The sequence below is a fragment of the Dendropsophus ebraccatus genome, chromosome 7, assembly GCF_027789765.1.
Source record: "Dendropsophus ebraccatus isolate aDenEbr1 chromosome 7, aDenEbr1.pat, whole genome shotgun sequence".
Classification (NCBI taxonomy): domain Eukaryota; kingdom Metazoa; phylum Chordata; class Amphibia; order Anura; family Hylidae; genus Dendropsophus; species Dendropsophus ebraccatus.
In genome coordinates this window covers 146,815,682-146,841,040 of record NC_091460.1, presented here as the reverse complement: position 1 = coordinate 146,841,040, position 25,359 = coordinate 146,815,682, and the positions used below count along the sequence as shown (strand labels likewise).

The 25,359-nt window shown below is 47.9% G+C and overlaps 1 protein-coding gene across 4 annotated transcripts in view; it reads left to right on the top strand.

Moving 5' to 3' along the window:
- Positions 1-25,359, top strand: part of SH3D19 (SH3 domain containing 19) — an 87,632-nt gene that overhangs the window by 10,928 nt on the left and 51,345 nt on the right. For 2 of the 4 annotated variants that reach the window (XM_069978678.1, XM_069978677.1), the window contains exon 1: positions 7,851-8,300. The exons of 1 other annotated variant lie outside the window; for it this stretch is intronic. In XM_069978678.1, the coding sequence (XP_069834779.1) occupies positions 8,207-8,300 (94 nt within the window). In that variant the 5' untranslated portion in view covers positions 7,851-8,206. Of the gene's footprint in view, positions 1-7,850; positions 8,301-14,430; positions 14,481-25,359 lie in introns of those variants that run through there. One more of the 4 variants, XM_069978679.1, reaches the window with a different exon arrangement.

Genomic DNA, 25,359 nt, shown 5'->3' with positions numbered 1-25,359 from the left:
TTCTTTACTGTAAGTGCAGTGAGACTATGGAACTCTCTATATTCTTTACTGTAAGTGCAGAGAGACTATGGAACTCTCTATATTCTTTACTGTAAGTGCAGTGAGACTATGGAACTCTCTATATTCTTTACTGTAAGAGCAGTGACACTATAGAACTTTCTGCCAGTCCAGAGACCAGTAAAGGGTTTTTTTATGGGGATTTGCTGCTGCTCTGGACAGTTCCTGACATGGACAGAGGTGGCAGCAGAGAGCATTGTGCCAGACTGGAGAGAATACACCACTTCCTGCAGGACATACAGCAGCTGATAAGTACTGGAAGACTGGAGATTTGTTAATGGAAATAAATTACAAAACTCTCTGGCACCAGTTGATTTTAATGAAAATGTTGTTTTGGTGAACAATCCCTTTAAACTAAAGTCAGACTGGGAAACATTTGTACCTGTGAGGGTTGTATCCCTCTCCTCCATTATGTTCAGTGCTTCTGTGTTGTGCGTTGTGCACGTCAGTACTTTCCCAGTAAAACTTGTTTCTGCAGGTCTGAGTAATTCCAGGGTAGAGAATGACGCTGAGGTCATAGATGATACTTAGGGAGTGCGACTGTGCGACTGTGCAACTTCAGCATTTGCCCGCAGAATCTTCTAACAATCACACCCAGCTGTCTTATGTGTTCGCCGATACTACCAGGTGGTTTATCTTAGGGATATTTTATGGTTGTGACAGGTTTCCAGAGCAGATTTCCTTCACTACAGTGTATAGGGTCACCTCCCTGGTAAATCCCTATCTATCCCTATATAGAGAATCCGCAGCAGAAACCATCACACATCTATCTGCCTTATACCTATTTATTCTGGGCTCATTATACTGTATGTACAAAGCGCTAATTGTATTGTCATCTAAGTAAACAATGGGGGATGGATGAATAACAGACAGAGGTGCCAAGGAAATATTGATTCTTGAAAAAAGTGTTGCCTGAAACCAAATAAAGCTCAGGGATGGCACCATGCCGGGACTGGCATCACACAGCTACAGTGTAACATGGAAGGACTGGCATCACACAGCTACAGTGTAACATGGAAGGACTGGCATGACTGGCAGGTACAGTGTAATATGGAAGGACTGGCATCACACAGCTACAGTGTAACATGGAAGGACTGGCATCACACAGCTACAGTGTAACATGGAAGGACTGGCATGACTGGCAGGTACAGTGTAACATGGAAGGACTGGCATCACACAGCTACAGTGTAACATGGAAGGACTGGCATGACTGGCAGGTACAGTGTAATATGGAAGGACTGGCATCACACAGCTACAGTGTAACATGGAAGGACTGGCATCACACAGCTACAGTGTAACATGGAAGGACTGGCATCACACAGCTACAGTGTAACATGGAAGGACTGGCATCACACAGCTACAGTGTAACATGGAAGGACTGGCATCACACAGCTACAGTGTAACATGGAAGGACTGGCATGACTGGCAGGTACAGTGTAATATGGAAGGACTGGCATCACACAGCTACAGTGTAACATGGAAGGACTGGCATCACACAGCTACAGTGTAACATGGAAGGACTGGCATGACTGGCAGGTACAGTGTAACATGGAAGGACTGGCATCACACAGCTACAGTGTAACATGGAAGGACTGGCATGACTGGCAGGTACAGTGTAATATGGAAGGACTGGCATCACACAGCTACAGTGTAACATGGAAGGACTGGCATCACACAGCTACAGTGTAACATGGAAGGACTGGCATCACACAGCTACAGTGTAACATGGAAGGACTGGCATCACACAGCTACAGTGTAACATGGAAGGACTGGCATGACTGGCAGGTACAGTGTAACATGGAAGGACTGGCATGACTGGCAGGTACAGTGTAACATGGAAGGACTGGCATGACTGGCAGGTACAGTGTAACATGGAAGGACTGGCATGACTGGCAGGTACAGTGTAACATGGAAGGACTGGCATCACAAAGCTACAGTGTAACATGGAAGGACTGGCATGACTGGCAGGTACAGTGTAACATGGAAGGACTGGCATGACTGGCAGGTACAGTGTAACATGGAAGGACTGGCATCACATAGCTACAGTATAACGTGGAAGGACTGGCATGACAGTGTAACATGGAAGGACTGGCATGACTGGCAGGTACAGTGTAACATGGAAGGACTGGCATCACATAGCTACAGTGTAACATGGAAGGACTGGCATGACTGGCAGGTACAGTGTAACATGGAAGGACTGGCATCACACAGCAACAGTGTCAGGGCCGTCTTATCCATTGGGCAGGGTAGGCAGCTGCCCGGGGGCCCTTGCGTCTTAGGGGCCCCTGCCCTCTGTGACCTGTATTTTTAGCTTTATAAGACGCACTTATAAAACTAAGTGCGTCCTATAAAGCGAAGACGGCTCCCAAGCAGGGCCGAGCACCGCAAGGAAGCCGCCCCGCCCGCCCCTGTATTGCCGCTCACTATACATATGCATAGTGAGCGGCCCTGAGCCACCCCCTCCGCCCGCCCCTTCTATCGCTTCTCAGCTGACAGCCGATCAGAAGCCCAGGAAAGTGCAATGAGCAGCACTTTCCTGGGCTTCTAATCGACTCAGCCAAGCGGCGATAGAAGGGGCGGGCAGTCCAGGAACTCACCCGTCCGCCGGCCCCAGCAGCTCCTCTCCCGGCAGTGCGCACTCCCGACATCCTCCGGGCAGAGGCAGCGGGGTACAGAGACGCTGCCTGTGTCCTGGATGTGTCGTGCAGCCGGACACTTCGGCACAGTCAGTCTCTCTGTACCCCGCTGCCTCTGCCCGGAGGATGTCGGGAGTGGCATGCTGACGGGAGAGGAGCTGCTGGGGCCACCGGACAGGTGAGTAACTGGTTTGTTGTTTTGGGGGGCACCTCTGCCCAGGGGCCCATAATACTGTTAAGACGGCCCTGAACAGTGTAACATGGAAGGACTGGCATGACTGGCAGCTACAGTGTAACATGGAAGGACTGGCATCACTGGCAGCTACAGTGTTACATGGACAGACTGGCATGACTGGCAGGTACAGTGTAACATGGAAGGACTGGCATGACTGGCAGCTACAGTGTAACATGGAAGGACTGGCATCACAAAGCTACAGTGTAACATGGAAGGACTGGCATGACGGGCAGGTACAGTGTAACATGGAAGGACTGGCATGACTGGCAGGTACAGTGTAACATGGAAGGACTGGCATGACTGGCAGGTACAGTGTAACATGGAAGGACTGGCATGACTGGCAGGTACAGTGTAACATGGAAGGACTGGCATGACTGGCAGGTACAGTGTAACATGGAAGGACTGGCATGACTGGCAGGTACAGTATAACATGGAAGGACTGGCATGACTGGCAGGTACAGTGTAACATGGAAGGACTGACATGACTGGCAGGTACAGTGTAACATGGAAGGACTGGCATGACTGGCAGGTACAGTGTAACATGGAAGGACTGGCATGACGGGCAGGTACAGTGTAACATGGTAGGACTGGCATGACAGGCAGGTACAGTGTAACATGGAAGGACTGGCATGACTGGCAGGTACAGTGTAACATGGAAGGACTGGCATGACTGGCAGGTACAGTGTAACATGGAAGGACTGGCATCACAAAGCTACAGTGTAACATGGAAGGACTGGCATGACTGGCAGGTACAGTGTAACATGGAAGGACTGGCATGACTGGCAGGTACAGTGTAACATGGAAGGACTGGCATGACTGGCAGGTACAGTGTAACATGGAAGGACTGGCATGACTGGCAGGTACAGTGTAACATGGAAGGACTGGCATGACTGGCAGGTACAGTGTAACATGGAAGGACTGGCATGACTGGCAGGTACAGTATAACATGGAAGGACTGGCATGACTGGCAGGTACAGTGTAACATGGAAGGACTGACATGTCTGGCAGGTACAGTGTAACATGGAAGGACTGGCATGACTGGCAGGTACAGTGTAACATGGAAGGACTGGCATGACGGGCAGGTACAGTGTAACATGGTAGGACTGGCATGACAGGCAGGTACAGTGTAACATGGAAGGACTGGCATGACTGGCAGGTACAGTGTAACATGGAAGGACTGGCATGACTGGCAGGTACAGTGTAACATGGAAGGACTGGCATCACAAAGCTACAGTGTAACATGGAAGGACTGGCATGACTGGCAGGTACAGTGTAACATGGAAGGACTGGCATGACTGGCAGGTACAGTGTAACATGGAAGGACTGGCATGACTGGCAGGTACAGTGTAACATGGAAGGACTGGCATGACTGGCAGGTACAGTGTAACATAGAAGGACTGGCATGACTGGCAGGTACAGTGTAACATGGAAGGACTGGCATGACTGGCAGGTACAGTGTAACATGGAAGGACTGGCATGACTGGCAGGTACAGTGTAACATGGAAGGACTGACATGACTGGCAGGTACAGTGTAACATGGAAGGACTGGCATGACTGGCAGGTACAGTGTAACATGGAAGGACTGGCATGACGGGCAGGTACAGTGTAACATGGTAGGACTGGCATGACAGGCAGGTACAGTGTAACATGGAAGGACTGGCATGACTGGCAGGTACAGTGTAACATGGAAGGACTGGCATGACTGGCAGGTACAGTGTAACATGGCAGTGATGTTTCAGATACTTCACAATAAATATACATTGTTACCAGAAGGATTTACAGCTGTGGAATTTTTGCTAATTTGCATATTTCTTTCCCATGGTGCACCACCTGGACAGGAGTCTTCATTCTCCCCTGTGATTCTTCTGTGAGGATTCTCTCCCTTGTCCTGCACTCTGTAGGTCGGCACCATCTGTCTGTCCTGAAACTTTCTCACTATCTAGGAAACTGAAGGTGGGTATCAGAAAGACTTCCTGGCTGGCAGTAAGGTGACAGGGTCTCAGTACACACTATACCGCCGAGTGACAAGGACATCTGAGATGCTAGAAAACTCGCACCTTTCCTCTGCAAACACCTCACAGGTCTATGAGAGTCCCAGCAACCAGCTGCAATAATACCCGGTCAGATGCGCAGCTGTGGAGCTCAGTCTACTGTAGGAGGGGCAGAGGGGCTTCTACCATGTGTCCCTTTTAACAACATTCCCCCCTCATGATGGTAGGTTATCCCTTAAAGGGACAGTTCACAAAAAAAAATCTTTCAAATCAACTGTGCCAGAGATTTGAAATGTACTTCTATTAAAAAATCTCAAGTACTTCCCATACTTATCAGCTGCTGTATGTCCTGCAGGAAGTGGTGTATTCTCTCCAGTCTGACACAGTGCTCTCTGCTGCCACCTCTGTCCATGTCAGGAACTGTCCAGAGCAGCAGCAAATCCCCATAGAAAACCTCTCCTGCTCTGCTTGTGACGTGTGAGAAGTTATAATTGATGTGTGATCAGTGATGTGTGAGGAGTGATGTGTGATAAGGGATCAGTGATGAGTGATGTGTGATCAGTGATGAGTAATCAGTGATGAGTGATGTTTAAGGAGTGATAATTGATGTGTAATAGGTGATGTGTGAGGAGTGATACGTGATGAGTGATAAGTGATGTATGAGCAGTGATATATGATGAGTGAAAAGTGATGTATGAGAAGTGATAAGTGATGAGTCATATGTGATGAGTGATAAGTGATGCATGAGGAGTGATAAGTGATGAGAAATATGTGATGAGTGATAAAAGATGAGTGATAAGTTATGTGTGATTTGTGATGAATGATGCGTGATCAGTGATGTGTTACCAGTGATGAGTGATAAGTAATGAGTGATATGTGATGTGTGAGGAGTGATAAGTGATGTGTGATATATGATGAGTGATGTGTGATCAGTAATGAGTGATGTGTAAGGAGTGATAATTGACGTGTGATGAGTGATGTGTGAGGAGTGATATGTGATGAGCCATAAGTGATGTATGAGTGATAAGTGATGAGTCATATGTGATGAGTGATATGTGATGATAGATAAGTGATGAGTGATGCATGAGGAGTGATATGTGATGAGTGATAAGTGATAAAAGATGACTGATGTTATGTGGGATGAGTGATGCGTGATCAGTGATGAGTGATGTGCTCTCAGTGAGGAGTGATAATTGATGTGTGAGGAGTGATAAGTGATGAGAGATGTGGTAGGAGTGATAAGTGGTGAGTGAGAGATGTGGTAGGAGTGATGTGTGATATGTGATCAGTGGTGTGTGATCTGTGATAAGTGATGTGCGATAAGTGATTAGTGATGAGTGATATGTAATGTATGAGGAGTGATAAGTGATGTATGATAAGTGATGAATGATATGTGATGTATGATGAGTGATAAAAGATGAGTGATAAGTTATGTGTGATAAGTGATGCGTGATATGTGATGAGAGATGTGTGATGTGTGAGGAGTGATAGGTGATATGTGATGAGTGATGAGAGATGTGTGAGGAGTGATAGGTGATATGTGATGAGTGATTAGAGATGTGTGATGTGTGAGGAGTGATAAGTGATATGTGATGAGTGATGAGAGATGTGTGAGGAGTGATAGGTGATATGTGATGAGTGATTAGAGATGTGTGATGTGTGAGGAGTGATAAGTGATGACTGATATGTGATGACTGATATGTGATGACTGATATGTGATGACTGATATGTGATGACTGATATGTGATGAGTGATAAGTGATGTGTGATGTGTGAGGAGTGATAGGTGATATGTGATGAGTGATGAGAGATGTGTGAGGAGTCATAAGTGTTATATGATGAGAGATGTGTGATGTGTGAGGAGTGATAGGTGATATGTGATGAGTGATGAGAGATGTGTGAGGAGTGATAGGTGATATGTGATGAGTGATTAGAGATATGTGATGTGTGAGGAGTGATAAGTGATGACTGATATGTGATGAGTGATAAGTGATGAGTGATATGTGATGAGAGATGTGTGATGTGTGAGGAGTGATAGGTGATGAGTGATTAGAGATGTGTGAGGAGTGATAAGTGATGTATGATGAGTGATGAGAGATGTGTGAGGAGTGATAAGTGATGTGTTATCAGTGATGACTGATGTGTGATATGTGAGTGATGTGATGAGTGATATGTGACGAGTGATGAGTGATATGTGATGATTGTGTGAGGAGTGATATGTGATGAGTGATTAGAGATGTGTGAGGAGTGATAAGTGATGTATGATGAGTGATGAGAGATGTGTGAGGAGTGATAAGTGATGTGTTATCAGTGATGACTGATGTGTGATATGTGAGTGATGTGATGAGTGATATGTGATGAGTGATCAATGATGAGTGATGTGTGAGAAGTGATATGTGATGTGACGAGTAATAAGTGATATGTGATGAGTGATGTGTAATTGGGGCTTTTCATGTCATTTTTTTTCTGTATATTTTTTTATTCCATTGGAATGATTTCACATTGAGCGTCTCTCAGTCTATGGAGTCCAGATAACCGAGGATTTGGTGTGTTCCTCTGTGACCCTTCCTCTCCCATCCCTGATGTTCTCCATAGCAGAGCAGATACAACGTCCATGGCCGAGCTTCTCCTGTAGCTCCTGCTCTCCATCCAGCCTTCCCTTTGTGAGTGGAGCTGTCATTGCTGCCGCAGGTGCCTCCTCCTCTTCTTCTTCCTCCTCTTCCTCCTCCTCCTCCTCCTCCTCTTCTTCTTCCTCCTCCTCCTCCCCCTCTGCCTTTTGTTTTACTATCACAGGGACCGAGAGAACAATTTCCTGTTGACACCGGAATATTTAGAAAGTGCAGGGAAGGAGGGAAGAAGGGAAAGGAGGAGAGGAGGAGGCAGGAGGAGAGGAGGAGGCAGGAGGGAGGGCAGCGGCGGCGGCGGCGGCGGCGGCGGCGGCATCAGGGGAAGTTTCCTCCCGCAGCGGCGCTTGTGCCCCCGGGGAGCCTGGCAGAGGGGCAGCTGGCTGCATGTGCCCCCACACCGGGTGCAGTCAGTGTGCAGAGCCCGGCCCGCCGCAGCTGTCACCGGGGATCAGGTGCAGCTCACACCGGCAGCTTTGTGTCTCCTGGATGGATGGGAAGGATCCCGGGCAGGAGGCTGCAGAGCATCGCGCACTGATCGGCCACACACACTGATCCCTGCCCGGCCGCATCTGGGAAGGATTCTCTACAGCCCCGAGGAGGAGGAGGAAGGAGAGATGTGATTTTCTGCGCCTCCAATGCTGTTACCCTGTGCCGTCTGCTGATGGCTGAAGCCTGGCTGGAGGAAGAGGAGGAGGAGCTGAGGGAGAGTGCGGGCAACAGGAGACACAGGAGGTCCAACCTCAACCAGGCTGCAGGTAGGCATGGCAGGGGGGGGGCTGCAGGTAGGCATGGGGGGGGGGGGCTGCAGGTAGGCATGGGGGGGGGGGGGGCTGCAGGTAGGCATGGGGGGGGGGGGCTGCAGGTAGGCATGGGGGGGGGGGGGGCTGCAGGTAGGCATGGGGGGGGGGGGCTGCAGGTAGGCATGGCAGGGGGGGGGGGGGGCTGCAGGTAGGCATGGCAGGGGGGGGGGGCTGCAGGTAGGCATGGCAGGGGGGGGGGGGCTGCAGGTAGGCATGGCAGGGGGGGGGGCTGCAGGTAGGCATGGCAGGGGGGGGCTGCAGGTAGGCATGGGGGGGGGGGCTGGGGGGGGGGGCTGCAGGTAGTAGGCATGGCAGGGGGGGGGCTGCAGGTAGTAGGCATGGCAGGGGGGGGGCTGCAGGTAGTAGGCATGGCAGGGGGGGGGGCTGCAGGTAGTAGGCATGGCAGGGGGGGGGCTGCAGGTAGTAGGCATGGCAGGGGGGGCTGCAGGTAGTAGGCATGGCAGGGGGGGGCTGCAGGTAGTAGGCATGGCAGGGGGGGGGCTGCAGGTAGTAGGCATGGCAGGGGGGGGCTGCAGGTAGTAGGCATGGCAGGGGGGGGCTGCAGGTAGGCATGGCAGGGGGGGGGGCTGCAGGTAGTAGGCATGGCAGGGGGGGGGGCTGCAGGTAGTAGGCATGGCAGGGGGGGGGGCTGCAGGTAGTAGGCATGGCAGGGGGGGGGGCTGCAGGTAGTAGGCATGGCAGGGGGGGGGGCTGCAGGTAGTAGGCATGGCAGGGGGGGGGCTGCAGGTAGTAGGCATGGCAGGGGGGGGGCTGCAGGTAGTAGGCATGGCAGGGGGGGGGCTGCAGGTAGTAGGCATGGCAGGGGGGGGGCTGCAGGTAGTAGGCATGGCAGGGGGGGGGCTGCAGGTAGTAGGCATGGCAGGGGGGGGGCTGCAGGTAGTAGGCATGGCAGGGGGGGGCTGCAGGTAGGCATGGCAGGGGGGGGAGGCTGCAGGTAGGCATGGCAGGGGGGGCTGCAGGTAGGCATGGCGGGGGGGCTGCAGGTAGTAGGCATGGCAGGGGGGGGCTGCAGGTAGGCATGGCAGGGGGGGCGCTGCAGGTAGGCATAGCAGGGGGGGTGCTGCAGGTAGGCATGGGGGGCACTGCAGGTAGGCATGGCAGGGGGGGCGCTGCAGGTAGTAGGCATGGCTGGGGGGGCGCTGCAGGTAGGCATGGTGGGGGGGCGCGCTGCAGGTAGGCATGGCGGGGGGGGGGGGCGCTGCAGGTAGTAGGCATTGCAGGGGGGGCGCGGCAGGTAGTAGGCATGGCGGGGGGGGCGCTGCAGGTAGTAGGCATGGCTGGGGGGGCGCTGCAGGTAGGCATGGCTGGGCAGGGGGGGGGGCGCTGCAGGTAGGCATGGCATGGCAGGGCAGGGGGGCCGCTGCAGGTAGTAGGCATGGCAGGGGGGCCACTGCAGGTAGTAGGCATGGCTGGGCAGGGGGGCCGCTGCAGGTAGTAGGCATGGCTGGGCAGGGGGGGCGCTGCAGGTAGTAGGCATGGCCGGGCAGGGGGGCCACTGCAGGTAGTAGGCATGGCTGGACAAGGGGGCCTCTGCAGGTAGTAGGCATGGCTGGACAAGGGGGCCTCTGCAGGTAGTAGGCATGGCTGGGCAAGGGGGCCTCTGCAGGTAGTAGGCATGGCTGAACAGGGGGGCCGCTGCAGGTAGTAGGCATGGCTGGACAGGGGGGGCGCTGCAAGTAGTAGGCATGGCCGGGCAGGGGGGCCTCTGCAGGTAGTAGGCATGGCTGGACAGGGGGGCCTCTGCAGGTAGTAGGCATGGCTGAACAGGGGGGCCACTGCAGGTAGTAGGCATGGCTGGACAAGGGGGCCGCTGCAGGTAGTAGGCATGGCTGGACAAGTGGGCCGCTGCAGGTAGTAGGCATGGCTGGACAAGTGGGCCTCTGCAGGTAGTAGGCATGGCTGGACAGGGGGGGCGCTGCAGGTAGTAGGCATGGCCGGGCAGGGGGGCCTCTGCAGGTAGTAGGCATGGCTGGGCAGGGGGGCCGCTGCAGGTAGTAGGCATGGCTGAACAGGGGGGCCGCTGCAGGTAGTAGGCATGGCTGGGCAGGGGGGCCGCTTCAGATAGGCATGGCTGGGCAGGGGGGCCGCTTCAGATAGGCATGGCTGGGCAGGGGGGCTGCTGAGCCCTACACGATGCATGCCAAGGTGTAATCCTCAGGGACCTGGGCTGCTTATCCTCCTGGCAGGCACGAGGAGTATTATATTCTTAATGGGAATAGTGATGGATGAGCCACAACATATGGTGACATAAGCTTCTAGCGCGCGGCAGCCATTTCCCAGTATACTATCTATATCCTGACTTATAGGTGTATCCTGGGGGAGCAGAGGAACCCGTCTCCTAAGACCGGCCTAGGGGCTGAGGCCTGATGATATAATACTGTTATTACGGCCTTCATTGGAGACTACAGCAGATCAGGCCTCAAAGTTTTCCAGCGTACGGATTAGACAGCGATGCCGAATATGTTATAATATAAGAAACGTGACGCATAATAAAGAGCCCAGAAGCTGCAATAGTGATGGGAAATTGCTGCAGATATTTATAATGCTCTTCTATCATGTTATATACTGGCCGGTATAAGGCTATGCTCCCACTGTGCATAAACAATGGCTGTCTATGGAGATGAACGACATGAACGTTATTTTGACGGCCATCGTTCAATACATTGTGCAAAAAAACTGCGTCTGTTTACATTGACTTCATACATAGTCCGGTGTGTGACCATAGCCTAATAGTCCAATGTTGGTTCCTCTGTGGCCGTCGTTCTCCCTGGAATGAACAATAATAACAGGTGTCTGTACATATTCTGTCCTGAGATTTCTCGCTGTATACAGGAGTGGATAGAAGAGGGACAGAACTTTATATATAGTGATACAGTCCATCTCGGTCCGATGTCGATGTACATTTGGGTCAGATGTAACATTTGTCTGAATTTATTTTTTATTATGGTTTAGGTGTTTAACATGAAGTTACAATAATTACGTGAACATTTTATTATTAGAATATCCCATTGGTGCTGGACCTTTTCCACCTGTCCTGCAAAGCCCAATATTCAGGGTGTCAATCAGGTGGGATTGGCTGGCAGAAGGGCTCCGGCTCCGCTGCGGCCGCCATGCCCACTCACCAGGTGGTCGCCTGAATGGTCTTCAGAGTTCTCTTTTCAGACAGTGCAGCAGCAGAGGAAGGTTATGGGCACAGTGGCTAAAGGAGGCCGTGCTGAGCCTCAGCATGCATGCCTCTTGCCTCCCCATCCCAAGTTGAGGCTGTAGGATCCCGGTGTATCTGTCTCTCAGTATACATTTTTGCATCATAGTCTATATATACTCACGTCAGCATATACAGCAGGAGATCTGTCTGACGTATCTGTGCCGTGACTGTCACTTTGTTCAGTGTCATCTTAGATTAACAGTCACTAGAGCAGATCCAGATTACAATGTATTTCAACCTCTATTCCTGTGGGATTGTCCCTTCTGGTCATACATGTTGGATGTGAGGTCCTTGAAGCCTGATGCGGCTATCCTCACTACTACGGCTTCAGACTCAGATTCCACCTCTCATTTTCCAATGAGTCTGTGAGGAATGAGAGGTGGAATCTGATTGGTTGCCGGGGGCGACTGAGCCAGTCTCACTTTACACCATGTCTGATAAATCTCCCCCTATATCTTTGCTGAGTTTTATGTTGCAACCGGGAAGAAGAAAGCGCGTCCTGGGCCTCGGATGTGTTCTTCTATGATTGTACTATGTATCAGCAAAGCCAAACATCAAAGCCCTCCGCATCCAAGCACCCGAAGAACCCTTTAAAATCCCATTTCCACCTAAAACATTTACTGAGTGTTTTCCCATTTGTAGCATAGACCCAGTATAGTCCCAGGATTGCGATGTGCAGCAGTAATTTATATGGCTCCTGGTACAATAAATTTGGAGTAAAGGCCAGAATGCGCGCAGGCCCAGAGCCATGCGGCTGTGTCACTACAGTGCCGCAGTGATTCAAACACTTTCCCTCTCTCAGCATAATATTGATACACCATGCCGGGTGGAGACCCAATCCATTACATCAGCCTTCACTGTCCTTAAGGTTTGCAAAATTGCGGACGTGACAAAGCAGCCTATGGGCCCGTTCTTACAATGAAAAACAGGCGAAAATTTCACACAAAACCCACCGGCCATGGACTCCACTCAGAATCCTGCCTGCTATCTGTTTGAATGGGATGCCTCCCTCCCCTCCGGTCTGTGCGCTTCTCCACTCAAAGAATTGACATGCAAGGCATCCCATTGAAACAGATAGCAGGCGGGATTCCAAGCAAAGTCTGCAGGCGGCATTTCCTCTCGGAATTTCCGCCTGTTTTCTGTAGTGTGAACAAGCCCATGGGGAATTGGTGAGGAGTTTGTAGCGAAATCCACACTTTATTTCCCACGAATTCTGCTTGAAATTCTGCCTGTGAAATATTAACAGAACAAAGTCCCATTGTGTTCAATGGGATTCTGCTCTGTTATCAACATGGTGGAATTTACGCGCGTAATATTGCGCTGCGGATTTGCTTTCTGCCTAAAGAATTAACATGTCAATTCTTTGGGCGGATTCCGCTAGAGAAATTCCATAGAATAAGCTGTAACTACGCAAAACGCCTTTTCCTGAATCTGAATCCTGAATACTTTACACCATGGGGGAGATTTATCAAACTGGTGTAAATTAGAATTGGCTCAGTCGCCCCCGGCAACCAATCAGATTCCACCTCTCATTCCTCATAGATTCTTTGAAAAATGAAAGGTGGAATCTGATTGGTTGCTAGGGGCGACTGAGCCAATTCTAATTTACACCAGTTTGATAAATCTCCCCCGTGTGTGTGTATATTCAGATTGTAAGCTCTTAGGCTGCACTGATTTAGGGGCCGTTGAATCCTATGAGTCTATTCAGACGATCTGTCGGGAAAAAATAGGACATGTCATAACTCGGACATGATCACGGCACGGATAAGCCAATAGAATTCTATGGGATCCATGTTTTTCACGGACGTAAAATCGATCAAATCAAAGCAAACTAGTCAAACTTTTTTTTTAACCAGTTAAACATTTTATGCTATGTAGAAACAGACGCACCAGGATACAATTAGGGACCAAATTGTCGGATTACAGAGTCAAAATAGCGGACCTGTATGCGTACCTGGAAAAAAACCTGAATGTGTGAATGCAGCCTTAGTGTTGGGTCCCTCTGTTTCTGCATTTTACATTAAAGCATCTGCTGTTGCGGCGAATTATTGAAATGGCTTAAAATGTGAAAGTGGGTTACGCAGGTTTTGCTGTAAGGGGGAAATAATTACATTTGTAATCTATAAATTTCTTTAATTTTGGAGTCCTCCATTCCATGTGTATTGGAGCAGTAAGTGACCATGTGACTGCAGGGAGTCCCAGAGCTCGGTCCCCATAATTGTTAGTGTTTTCCATATGATACAGCGGTCGGTACAGTAGTGCAATGATTTACATGATTTTGGAGCTCCTGGCATCATAATAAATGATGATGCTGGGAGTTCTGAGGTCCGTTCTGTATCACAACGTCCATATATACGGACCGTGCATCAAACGGGTGAATGACCCTTATAGTGATATACAGCAAGATGTAAGTGATCCCTAAGGGTAGCAGGGTGGCGCTCCCTTCATATTCAGTAAAGTGCAACAATAAGAACGATGAAAACCAGCAGCTGCCCGCACCCTTCAAGGGTTTCACAGATTTGGTTATTTCAGTGCATCCACAGCTATTCCATCCCATGTAACGCTCTTCTAATACTCTGAGTATTCGCATGGACGTTATATTTCTGCAGCTTTAGTCTCATTGTATTGTACACGTCCGGATCCATCTTGTTTGTAGTTGTCTTTCTCGCGGATACACGTGTGGGATCCTCTGCTTTAGGACAGAATTAGTAGTAGAAGTGTGAGGATAGTCTGGTAGCTCAGGTTATGCAATATACTGCGGGACAACACCCATCAACATGAGTCACTCGACGTTCAAATACTAAAGATATGAAATGGGAAACTTTACACCTGCACCTACGTAAACAAGTGCGACAATCAAGTTTCTACGATACGGAGGATCCCGATGAAATTAGGCTTCATCAATAAAGGTTCAGCTCTGCCGTGATGATCGTACATATACATGTATACGTTGGGGATGTGCATAAGTAACTATTACCTTGTATCATTTCATAAAAGGGAAACAATCAGTAAACTAGACGAATCTAACCTGCGGCTATGTCCCTACAGCACAGGAGACACTGAGGGGGAAGCTGTGTCTCTTATAGTGTGTCCCTTATAGTGTGTCCCTTATAGTGTGTCCCTTATAGTGTGTCCCTTATAGTGTGTCCCTTATAGTAATGTCTCTTATAGGGTGTCTCTTATAGTAATGTCTCTTATAGTAATGTCTCTTATAGTAATGTCTCTTATAGCGTGTCTCTTATAGTAATGTCTCTTATAGTAATGTCTCTTATAGTAATGTCTCTTATAGTGTGTCTCTTATAGTAATGTCCCTTATAGCGTGTCCCTTATAGCGTGTCCCTTATAGCGTGTCCCTTATAGCGTGCCCCTTATAGCGTGTCCCTTATAGCGTGTCCCTTATAGCGTGTCCCTTATAGCGTGTCCCTTATAGCGTGTCTCTTATAGCGTGTCCCTTATAGCGTGTCCCTTATAGCGTGTCCCTTATAGCGTGTCCCTTATAGCGTGTCCCTTATAGCGTGTCCCTTATAGCGTGTCCCTTATAGCGTGTCCCTTATAGCGTGTCCCTTATAGCGTGTCTCATATAGTAATGTCTCATATAGTAATGTCTCATATAGTAATGTCTCTTATAGTAATGTCTCTTATAGTAATGTCTCTTATAGTAATGTCTCTTGTAATGTCTCTTGTAATGTCTCTTGTAATGTCTCTTGTAATGTCTCTTATAGCGTGTCTCTTATAGCGCGTCCCTTATAGCGTGTCCCTTATAGCGTGTCCCTTATAGTGTGTGTCTTATAGCGTGTCCCTTATAGTATGTCTCTTATAGTGTGTCTCTTTTAGGATGTGTCTCTTATAGGATGTCTCTTATAGTGTGTCCCTTATAGTGTGTCCCTTATAGCGTGTCCCTTATAGTGTGTGTCTTATAGCGTGTCCCTTATAGTGTGTCCCTTATAGTGTGTCCCTTATAGTGTGTCCCTTATAGTGTGTCCCTTATAGTGTGTCCCTTATAGTGTGTCCCTTATAGTGTGTCTCTTATAGTGTGTCCCTTATAGTGTGTCCCTTATAGTGTGTCCCTTATAGTAATGTCTCTTATAGGGTGTCTCTTATAGGGTGTCTCTTATAGTAATGTCTCTTATAGCGTGTCTCTTATAGTAATGTCTCTTATAGTAATGTCTCTTATAGTAATGTCTCTTATAGTAATGTCTCTTATAGTGTGTCTCTTATAGTAATGTCCCTTATAGCGTGTCCCTTATAGCATGTCCCTTATAGCGTGCCCCTTATAGCGTGTCCCTTATAGCGTGTCCCTTATAGCGTGTCCCTTATAGCGTGTCCCTTATAGCGTGTCCCTTATAGCGTGTCCCTTATAGCGTGTCCCTTATAGCGTGTCCCTTATAGCGTGTCCCTTATAGCGTGTCCCTTATAGCGTGTCCCTTATAGCGTGTCTCATATAGTAATGTCTCTTATAGTAATGTCTCTTATAGTAATGTCTCTTGTAATGTCTCTTGTAATGTCTCTTGTAATGTCTCTTGTAATGTCTCTTGTAATGTCTCTTGTAATGTCTCTTGTAATGTCTCTTGTAATGTCTCTTGTAATGTCTCTTGTAATGTCTCTTATAGCGTGTCTCTTATAGCGCGTCCCTTATAGCGTGTCCCTTATAGTGTGTCTTATAGTGTGTGTCTTATAGCGTGTCCCTTATAGTGTGTCTCTTATAGTATGTGTCTTATAGTGTGTCCCTTATAGTGTGTCCCTTATAGTGTGTCCCTTATAGTGTGTCTCTTATAGTGTGTCTCTTATAGTGTGTCTCTTATAGTGTGTCCCTTATAGTGTGTCCCTTATAGTGTGTCCCTTATAGTGTGTCCCTTATAGTGTGTCTCTTATAGTGTGTCCCTTATAGTGTGTCCCTTATAGCGCGTCCCTTATAGCGTGTCCCTTATAGCGTGTCCCTTATAGTATGTCTCTTATAGTGTGTCCCTTATAGTGTGTCCCTTATAGTGTGTCCCTTATAGTGTGTCCCTTATAGTGTGTCCCTTATAGTGTGTCTCTTATAGTGTGTCTCTTATAGTGTGTCTCTTATAGTGTGTCTCTTATAGTGTGTCTCTTATAGTGTGTCTCTTATAGTGTGTCTCTTATAGTGTGTCTCTTATAGTGTGTCTCTTATAGTGTGTCTCTTATAGTGTGTGTCTTATAGTATGTCTCTTATAGCCTGTCTCTTATAGTGTGTGTCTTATAGCCTGTCTCTTACCTTCCTCCTCGGTGCACTTAGTTATTTTCTCCTTGGTTTGGTAGCACCGTTAGGGGCACTGCCTGCTCCCCTATCAACAATCTCGCCCAGCCCCCCAGCTCACTGCAATGATTATTACTACAAAGGGGCAGATCAGCGCTATGGGGGGCAGTGCTCCTAGCGGTCTCACTGGACCATGAAGCAAAAGACTAACTGCAACGGAACGGTGCACGCGGAAGGTAAGAGACGCGCTATGAGAGACGTGCTAGGAGAGACACACTATGAGAGACGTGCTATGAGAGACACACTATGAGGGACGTGCTATGAGAGACACACTATGAGGGACGTGCTATGAGAGACACACTATGAGAGACGTGCTATGAGAGACGTGCTATGAGAGACGTGCTATGAGAGACGTGCTATGAGAGACGTGCTATGAGAGACGTGCTATGAGAGACGTGCTATGAGAGACGTGCTATGAGAGACGTGCTATGAGAGACGTCCTATGAGAGACGTCCTATGAGAGACGTCCTATGAGAGACGTCCTATGAGAGACGTCCTATGAGAGACGTCCTATGAGAGACGTCCTATGAGAGACGTCCTATGAGAGACGCGCTATGAGAGACGCGCTATGAGAGACGCGCTATAAGGGACGTCCTATAAGAGACACCCCTTCCTCCTCTGCGTCTCCTGTGCAATAGGGACATATCAGCAGGTTAGAGTCGTCTAGTTTCCCCTTTAATGTTATTGACCCACTTACAGGTGGATGAACCAATAACGGGAAGCAGGACAGGAAATGCAAATAACGACTTTGCCATGTAAATTTGTCGTCAGGATACAGGCGGCTGTTTGGAGCAGTAGACACAGGGTGTTGTGGGTAAAGGGTATTAGATGGATAGATGACTGATGCAAGTGATGGTGAATTAGATCAGTGTGTAATCATCCTTTTACACCGTTTGGCAGCTTTAGGGACAAGGACACACAAATGATCACTGGATTGTTTGAGCGGCCATTCTATCATTTGTCATCTGCACACCCCCTATTATAAGGGGAGACGGACGTGTGAGCCGTGAACAAGTAATGTTAAACATGTCAAAACCCGCGATCAGCTGATGAATGGGTGTCTGCTGTTTCGTCAGCGAGCGGATCCCTGGACCTGGTACACACAGCATCAGGTATCAGCCAGTCTGTTTGGTCGATAAACCCCCTGATCGGGTTATCCCTGGTTATATTATACATGGGGGGGGGGGGGGATCTGCCTGTCCAGCTGATAGGGTTATCCCTGGTTATATTATACATGGGGGGGGGGGGGGGGATCTGCCTGTCCAGCTGATAGGGTTATCCCTGGTTATATTATACATGGGGGGGGGGGGATCTGCCTGTCCAGCTGATAGGGTTATCCCTGGTTATATTATACATGGGGGGGGGGGATCTGCCTGTCCAGCTGATAGGGTTATCCCTGGTTATATTATACATGGGGGGGGGGGGGATCTGCCTGTCCAGCTGGTAGGGTTATCCCTGGTTATATTATACATGGGGGGGGGGGGGGATATGCCTGTCCAGCTGATAGGGTTAACCCTGGTTATATTATATATGGGGGGGGGGGGGGGGATCTGCCTGTCCAGCTGATAGGGTTATCCCTGGTTATATTATACATGGGGGGGATCTGCCTGTCCAGCTGATAGGGTTATCCCTGGTTATATTATACATGGGGGGGATCTGCCTGTCCAGCCAATAATCACCCCATGTAATTGGGCCCTTAGTCTCTGTAAATGGCTGACCGGAATACTACAGGGAGTTCCCTACTGCTGCCCTGATCTCTTATTGGATTGCCCCCACATAATAATAGACAGGTCTATTAGTGTATATTAGGGCAGTGGTCTCCAGACTGAGCTTCTTCATCCTGAATCTGGGTCTTTTTACCGTAGATGTAACTATGTTATTATGTTATTTGCTGATATACTGAGCTGCAGATTATCGCTGCTTGTTGGAGTTTAGGTCAATTTGTTTCTTGTCTCTGACAACAATGGATTCCTGACCTGTCCGTCTCGTGGTTATCCTGAGTGCAGGAACACAAACTGCAGAGGCGTGCGCTTGTGTGTGCGTGTGTGTGTGTGCGCGCGCTTGTGTGTGTGTGTGTGTGTGCGCGCGCTTGTGTGTGTGTGTGTACGTGCGCTTGTGTGTGTGCGTGTGCGTGTGCGTGTGCTTGTGTGTGTGTACGTGCGCTTGTGTGTGTGTGTGTGTGTGTGTGCTTGTGTGTGTGTGTGTGTGTGTGCGTGCGCTTGTGTGTGTGTGTGTACGTGCGCTTGTGTGTGTGTGTGTGCACTTGTGTGCGTGCGCTTGTGTGTGTGTGTGTGCGCTTGTGTGTGTGAGTGTGCATGCGCTTGTGCGTGCGCTTGTGAGTGTGTGTGAGTGTGTTTGCGCTTGTGAGTGAGTGTGTGTGCGCTTGTGTGTGTGTGTGCGCTTGTGTGTGTGCCTGTGTGCGTGCGTGCGCGTGTGTGTGCCCTCATATGTGTGTATGTATGTGTGAGCATTGCTCTTACTCCATAATGTAGGGCACTGGATAAGGTCAAATGTGAACAGTCCTGTATTCAGATTTTACATCAACTGCAAATTGTGGCAGCTAAAAGGCTCAGCCCTAGAATAGGTGGAGACCGGCTGCTGTGATGTCTCCGGTCTGTAACGTTTCCTGCATTCACATGTATATATGCCGTCTAATGAAGGTGTATTGTGTGTCAGAATCACCTTGTCTGAGGGTTTCTTAGTGTAAGTTGTACAGGGCTGTGCCGCCTATAGCTGGTGATTGCTGTGTTTTGCCTGCAGGTGGCGCTCCTGACTAGGAGGCATACAGGAGCTGCAATCGCTTAGTGAACCATTTCACACTGGGCGCACTGGTGTGGGGGCACCACATACTGGTAACAGCTGGAGCTGGCGTTCTCCTTTAGTATAGGATTATTCCCAAGATCACATTGGTGGCCATGTACACAGAATAATTATTATTTGCAATAATTTTTTTGTCCAAAATACGGCATTTAGCTTTCATTTCTCTTGTAAATCCGCCATTCTTCGCTCGGCAGTCGGGCATGCGCAGTAGGTCCTTGTAACTACAGCCTGGATTTCCATTGAAAACTGTGGGAGCCATATTTCGTATGGATTTTAGTGTGGAATCTGCCTATACGTGTGTGCGGTTTTACCCTTAAAGGGAACAGTAGACGACGTGATTCAGTAGCCGGCAGATTCACACGCTTCTCTTCCTGTGTGTCAGCTTGTGTTTTAGGTTGTTAACGTTCTAACATATGTCTTGTCATTGGTTTTGAGGAAAACTGTAAATATCGTCTGTTCTATTATTCTGGCATCTGCCAAGTTGTTGAACATTTCAACCAGGATGAGTTGCTTAAAGGGGAACTCCACCGAAAATCTGGTTTCAAAAAGTTATAGAGATTTGTAATTTACTTCTATTTAAAAATCTCAAACCTTCTCTTACTTATCAGCTGCTGTATGTCCTGCAGGAAGTGGTGTATTCTCTCCAGTCTGACACAGTGCTCTCTGCTGCCACCTCTGTCCATGTCAGGAACTGTCAAGAGTAGCAGCAAATCCCCATAGAAAACCTCTCCTGCTCTGGACAGTCCCTGACATGGACATAGGTGGCAGCAGAGAGCACTGTGTCAGACTGGAGAGAATACACCACTTCCTGCAGGACATACAGCAGCTGATAAGTATGGATAAACTTGAGATTTTAAATAGAAGTATATTACAAATCTATATAACTTTCTGAAACCAGTTGATTTGAAAGAAAAAAAATCTCACTGGAGTACTCCTTTAGGATGCATTCACATGTACAGAATCCACAGCAGATTTGATGATGTGCTCAGTTATTTAGATTTTTTTTACTTTTATTCAATTTTTTTACTTTTTTGTGGATATTTGAAATTTTCCAAAGGTTTTTATTGGTTATGACTGCTGGACGTTATCGTTTCATCTTGGATTGTTCTGTAAGTGCCGACCCGGTGACTCATGTACCTGCAGCCGACCGTTCCTGTCATACAAGATATTTGCTGTTGGTGTCCTCGAGATTTCTATGGGTGTGTTCAGATAAAAAGTGACAGCTACAACAATATGGAGCCCTGTGTGAGCGGCCGGCGTGACATAAAGCTACGTGTAAAGTCTGTGTTGCAATCGATTATATGCAGAATGAACTGATAAAACGCTGCGGCTACTAATAGTAATAATAATTGTCAGTTTTAGCAATTGCAGTTAATTACAATAGTAAAAACTGGCAGCAAATATTACAAAAATGCAGGTTAGCAGCGGCGCAACCTCATCTGCAGCCGTATTGTGTGCTGTCCCTCTAAGAAACCCTTTCTCTATGGGAAATATACAGGTTCTCATTTTCTATACGTCCCCACACTAGGTGCACCTTAGATACCTCCCCACAGTAGGTGCACCTTAGATACCTCCCCACAGTAGGTGCACCTTAGATACCTCCCCACACTAGGTGCATCATAGATACCTCCCCACACTAGGTGCACCTTAGATACCTCCCCACACTAGGTGCACCTTAGATACCTCCCCACACTAGGTGCACCTTAGATACCTCCCCACACTAGGTGCACCTTAGATACCTCCCCACACTAGGTGCACCTTAGATACCTCCCCACACTAGGTGCACCTTAGATACCTCCCCACACTAGGTGCACCTTAGATACCTCCCCACACTAGGTGCACCTTAGATACCTCCCCACACTAGGTGTACCTTAGATACGTTCCCTCTGAGGCCCACACCTGTCTTATGGGCTCCCCAGCCCCCTGAGGCCCACCTGCAGCTATTGGAGGTGGTCGGGAAGTCAAACAAAAAAACAGAGTGGGCTCCTTTAAGCAACTTGCATAATTCTTGATGGAAGTATGGAAGGATTTAAAGGGGTACTCGCCTTTCTCACCTAACATGCTCCCCCAGGGTTTTACCTGTAATGCCTTTGGGTTTCCTGCTTAACGTTCTGGCTTCTTCTTCCAAGACGGATTCCTCTGGGCAGTAAGAGCCCCCTCAGCAGGAACCTAAAGACATTGCAGGAGGACCCCCAGAGGGTCATGTCAGGGACCCCTTTAATGTACTGTATAATGTGCTGAGAAGCCCCTGACCATTAGTCATCCTCTAACTTGTGGGTAATTTATAATCTTGTGATAACCCAGTTTAAGTAATAATGGGTTACAGAGAAGACCCCCCAGATGCTATTATGCCGGTTACGTACATTTCATTAGGCCTTTGTTACTGTTGGGAGTCTATCCGGATCTATAGAGCTGCTTGGAGAATGATATATTGGAGTGGCTACAGGTTATAGGGACGGACTGTATCCATGTCTGCCTGTAACCCGGCTTCAGATTGCATAACAATGCCTCCTAGATACTCACCTTGCCCATCCAGTTCTGCAGGACCCTCACCCCATCACACACGGCCACTTATCTATGTCTCGTATTCAGCCTTGTTCTAAGTATCAATGAAACCTATATCTCCTCCCTGTAACACAATCCCACGATCGATGAACTCCTATACCACCTACAAAACACTGGCCCATATGCCAATAAACAAGAACAAAAAATATTAAATTATTCAAATCTTTATTATTCCAAACAAAGTGCCCATTAAAGAGATGGAAGACACTGGAATGATTAAGTACTATGACCACCACAATAGCAGGATTAGTCAGGAAATGCACTAATACACATAATAAAAAATAAAATAAATCACTTTCTCCCGACTCATTGTACCAGTGGATAATTATATGTTCTTGTTTATTAGTTTATGTCGGATGTATATTCAGAATACTATAATGACACTTTCTCCCTGATGCTAATGTAAGTCTGCCTGCCCATCAAAACGCCAAGGGGGACATTTATCAAGGGCTTTGCGCCTATTTTTAGGTGAATAATTAATTGGATTTTTCAATAATTTTTGGTCTCTATTTATGAACCAGGATTATTTTTCGATGCAACTTTTTTTTTTTTTTTTTTTGTTAAATCTGCCTGTTTTGAGTATCTACCCAAAAATTTGCATAATCCAGAATTTGCGCAAAATTTATCATTTGCAACTTTTGCAAAAAGTTGCACAAACAGGTGAAGGCCTATGTCCGGTCAGTACTAAGTGAATATGTTTGCGCATTTTTAGCAAATATTTTATTCACAAATTTATGAATAGTTTGTTTGATTAGTTCTATTCGCTGGGTAAAATACAGACAAATACTCATTAGAAATATTGCAGGTTTTAGACTCCATAGTAAATGTCCCCCATAGAATCTGCTGCAGCTCCCGTTTCCATGAGTCCTTCTCCTTTGTGCCGTCCCCGTGGACGTTCATTGTGTGGGTCTTTGTAGGATCACTGGTTTGTGCACTGCAGGAAGCAGACGGTAGGTGGTGGTAATGGGAATCCCAACCCCATAAATATTTGTTTTCCCACAAACCGTGCGGTGAAGAAAGTGGAGTACTTAACCCGACTTCCTACTCTGAGTGGTGAAAATGAGGAGGAACCAGTCCCTTCCTGTATGGCTGCATTCCTTCATTGCTCTTTGACCAGTTGAGCTTCTCCAATCCTACGTGTAGTAACCAGGAGCCATCCCTCCTCTCCTCCGCCTCTCCCGTCTGGATGCTGCCAGCTGATCTCATCCCTCTCTCGCTGTCTCTTACATATAGATGGGCAGTAAAGACCCCAGCAGGAGGCCTAGCTAGACCCTCTCCTTCTGGCAGCAGGTAAGCCGCAGTTCTGTGGGTTTTCCTTGACTTGCTGAGTGCAGTTGTTCTTCTACAACTCGTCTGCTGAATTATAAACCTAGCGAGGCGTGGAATAGTGACGTAGTGGAGGTGAGATTGTCTCCTGGCACACCTCACCCTTACATTGCAGTGACTTATTATAGGAATGAAAGTCAGGGCGCAAACAAAGATTGGAAGTATAAACTCAGCTCTGCTACATCTGCAGGCCCATAGGTGAGGTGATGGCAGTCACACTTAGTAGCATAACGCTGCGTGTCAAGGGGTCTGACAAATATAAGGATATCTTTACGCCAAACTAGGAGATCTTTATACAGGTACAGGTGATATCTTTATACAGGTAGAGGTGATCCGCATACACGTACAGGTGTGATCCTCATACAGGTACAGGTGTGATCCTCATACAGGTACAGGTGTGATCCTCATACAGGTACAGGTGTGATCCTCATACAGGTACAGGTGTGATCCTCATACACGTACAGGTGTGATCCTCATACACGTACAGGTGTGATCCTCATACACGTACAGGTGTGATCCTCATACATGTACAGGTGTGATCCTCATACACGTACAGGTGTGATCCTCATACAGGTACAGGTGTGATCCTCATAAAGGTACAGGTGTGATCCTCATACACGTACAGGTGTGATCCTCATACATGTACAGGTGTGATCCTCATACACGTACAGGTGTGATCCTCATACACGTACAGGTGTGATCCTCATACAGGTACAGGTGTGATCCTACAGTTGATCTTTATTCACTCCCTTTCCTTTGGATCTAATCTCACCTTTGTGTAGACTCTACCAGCGCTGCATGTTGTGAACACGGCCCACAAAACATGTAACAAATGAAATTGATTTCAGAATGTTTCATTGTATAACATTAAGAAGTTTTGCTAAATATTTATTTTAACAATGTTGCTTCCGCCGTCTGTGCCCCCCCCCCCCCCCTCATAGGTATTACCAGAGTTTAGTCTCAGCTTCTTCACACTTTATATAACTCTTCTGCTCTTGGCACAGTAGGGGTTAATGTGCAGGGTCTCCTATAAATGTTCCGGTATGTGTATAGCCATACAGGACATTTCCAGATGTGGTACAGACCTCCTTTGAACCCTTCCCCCTCCTCTGCAGATCGTTGCCAGCAATGATTCATGGAATAATGTTCTTTGTTGCCCCCCTTCCTTTCTGTGGTTTTTATGTTCTGGCTCCTGTCCGGACCGACCTGTAGGTGAGGAGACAGCTGCACACGCTTTGCTTTCTCAGCACTTTATTTGCTACTAAATTTAGTTCTTTATTAGTAGACAGGGAAAGTGTTTATGATCGGATATGGATGGATGAGTGTGTGGCGTCTACATATAGAGGTGAGAGATGGTTATTGTATACCGCCATATGCAGCGTTATTGTAATACTGTGCTAACATGCATCTCGGGATCAAGGTGATAGTAAGTACAGAGATTCTTAGTATCTCCAGACTTCATATGGAGCCAAGAATAAGTGCAAAACCTGTATTCACTATATTTCCCAGATATGTGCAGTACATAAACTAGGCGAAGTCCGTCACAGCGTGCACAATACAAAGCAGCTTCTATCCATACCATGCACAACGTTCATTCACCATATTTACAATAATTTGGCCCACCTCATCTGTGCAAATATGGTGAATAAATAAGTGTTTGCGCTTTATCTTGGTTGCAAGTTTCCTGATTTTCCTGATGAATTAAACCTATCACTATAGATGCACTATATATACTTGCCTTGTGTGTCTGCTCCTTCCAGATGTCCTAATTGTAACTTTGATTAATAAAACAATGTGAA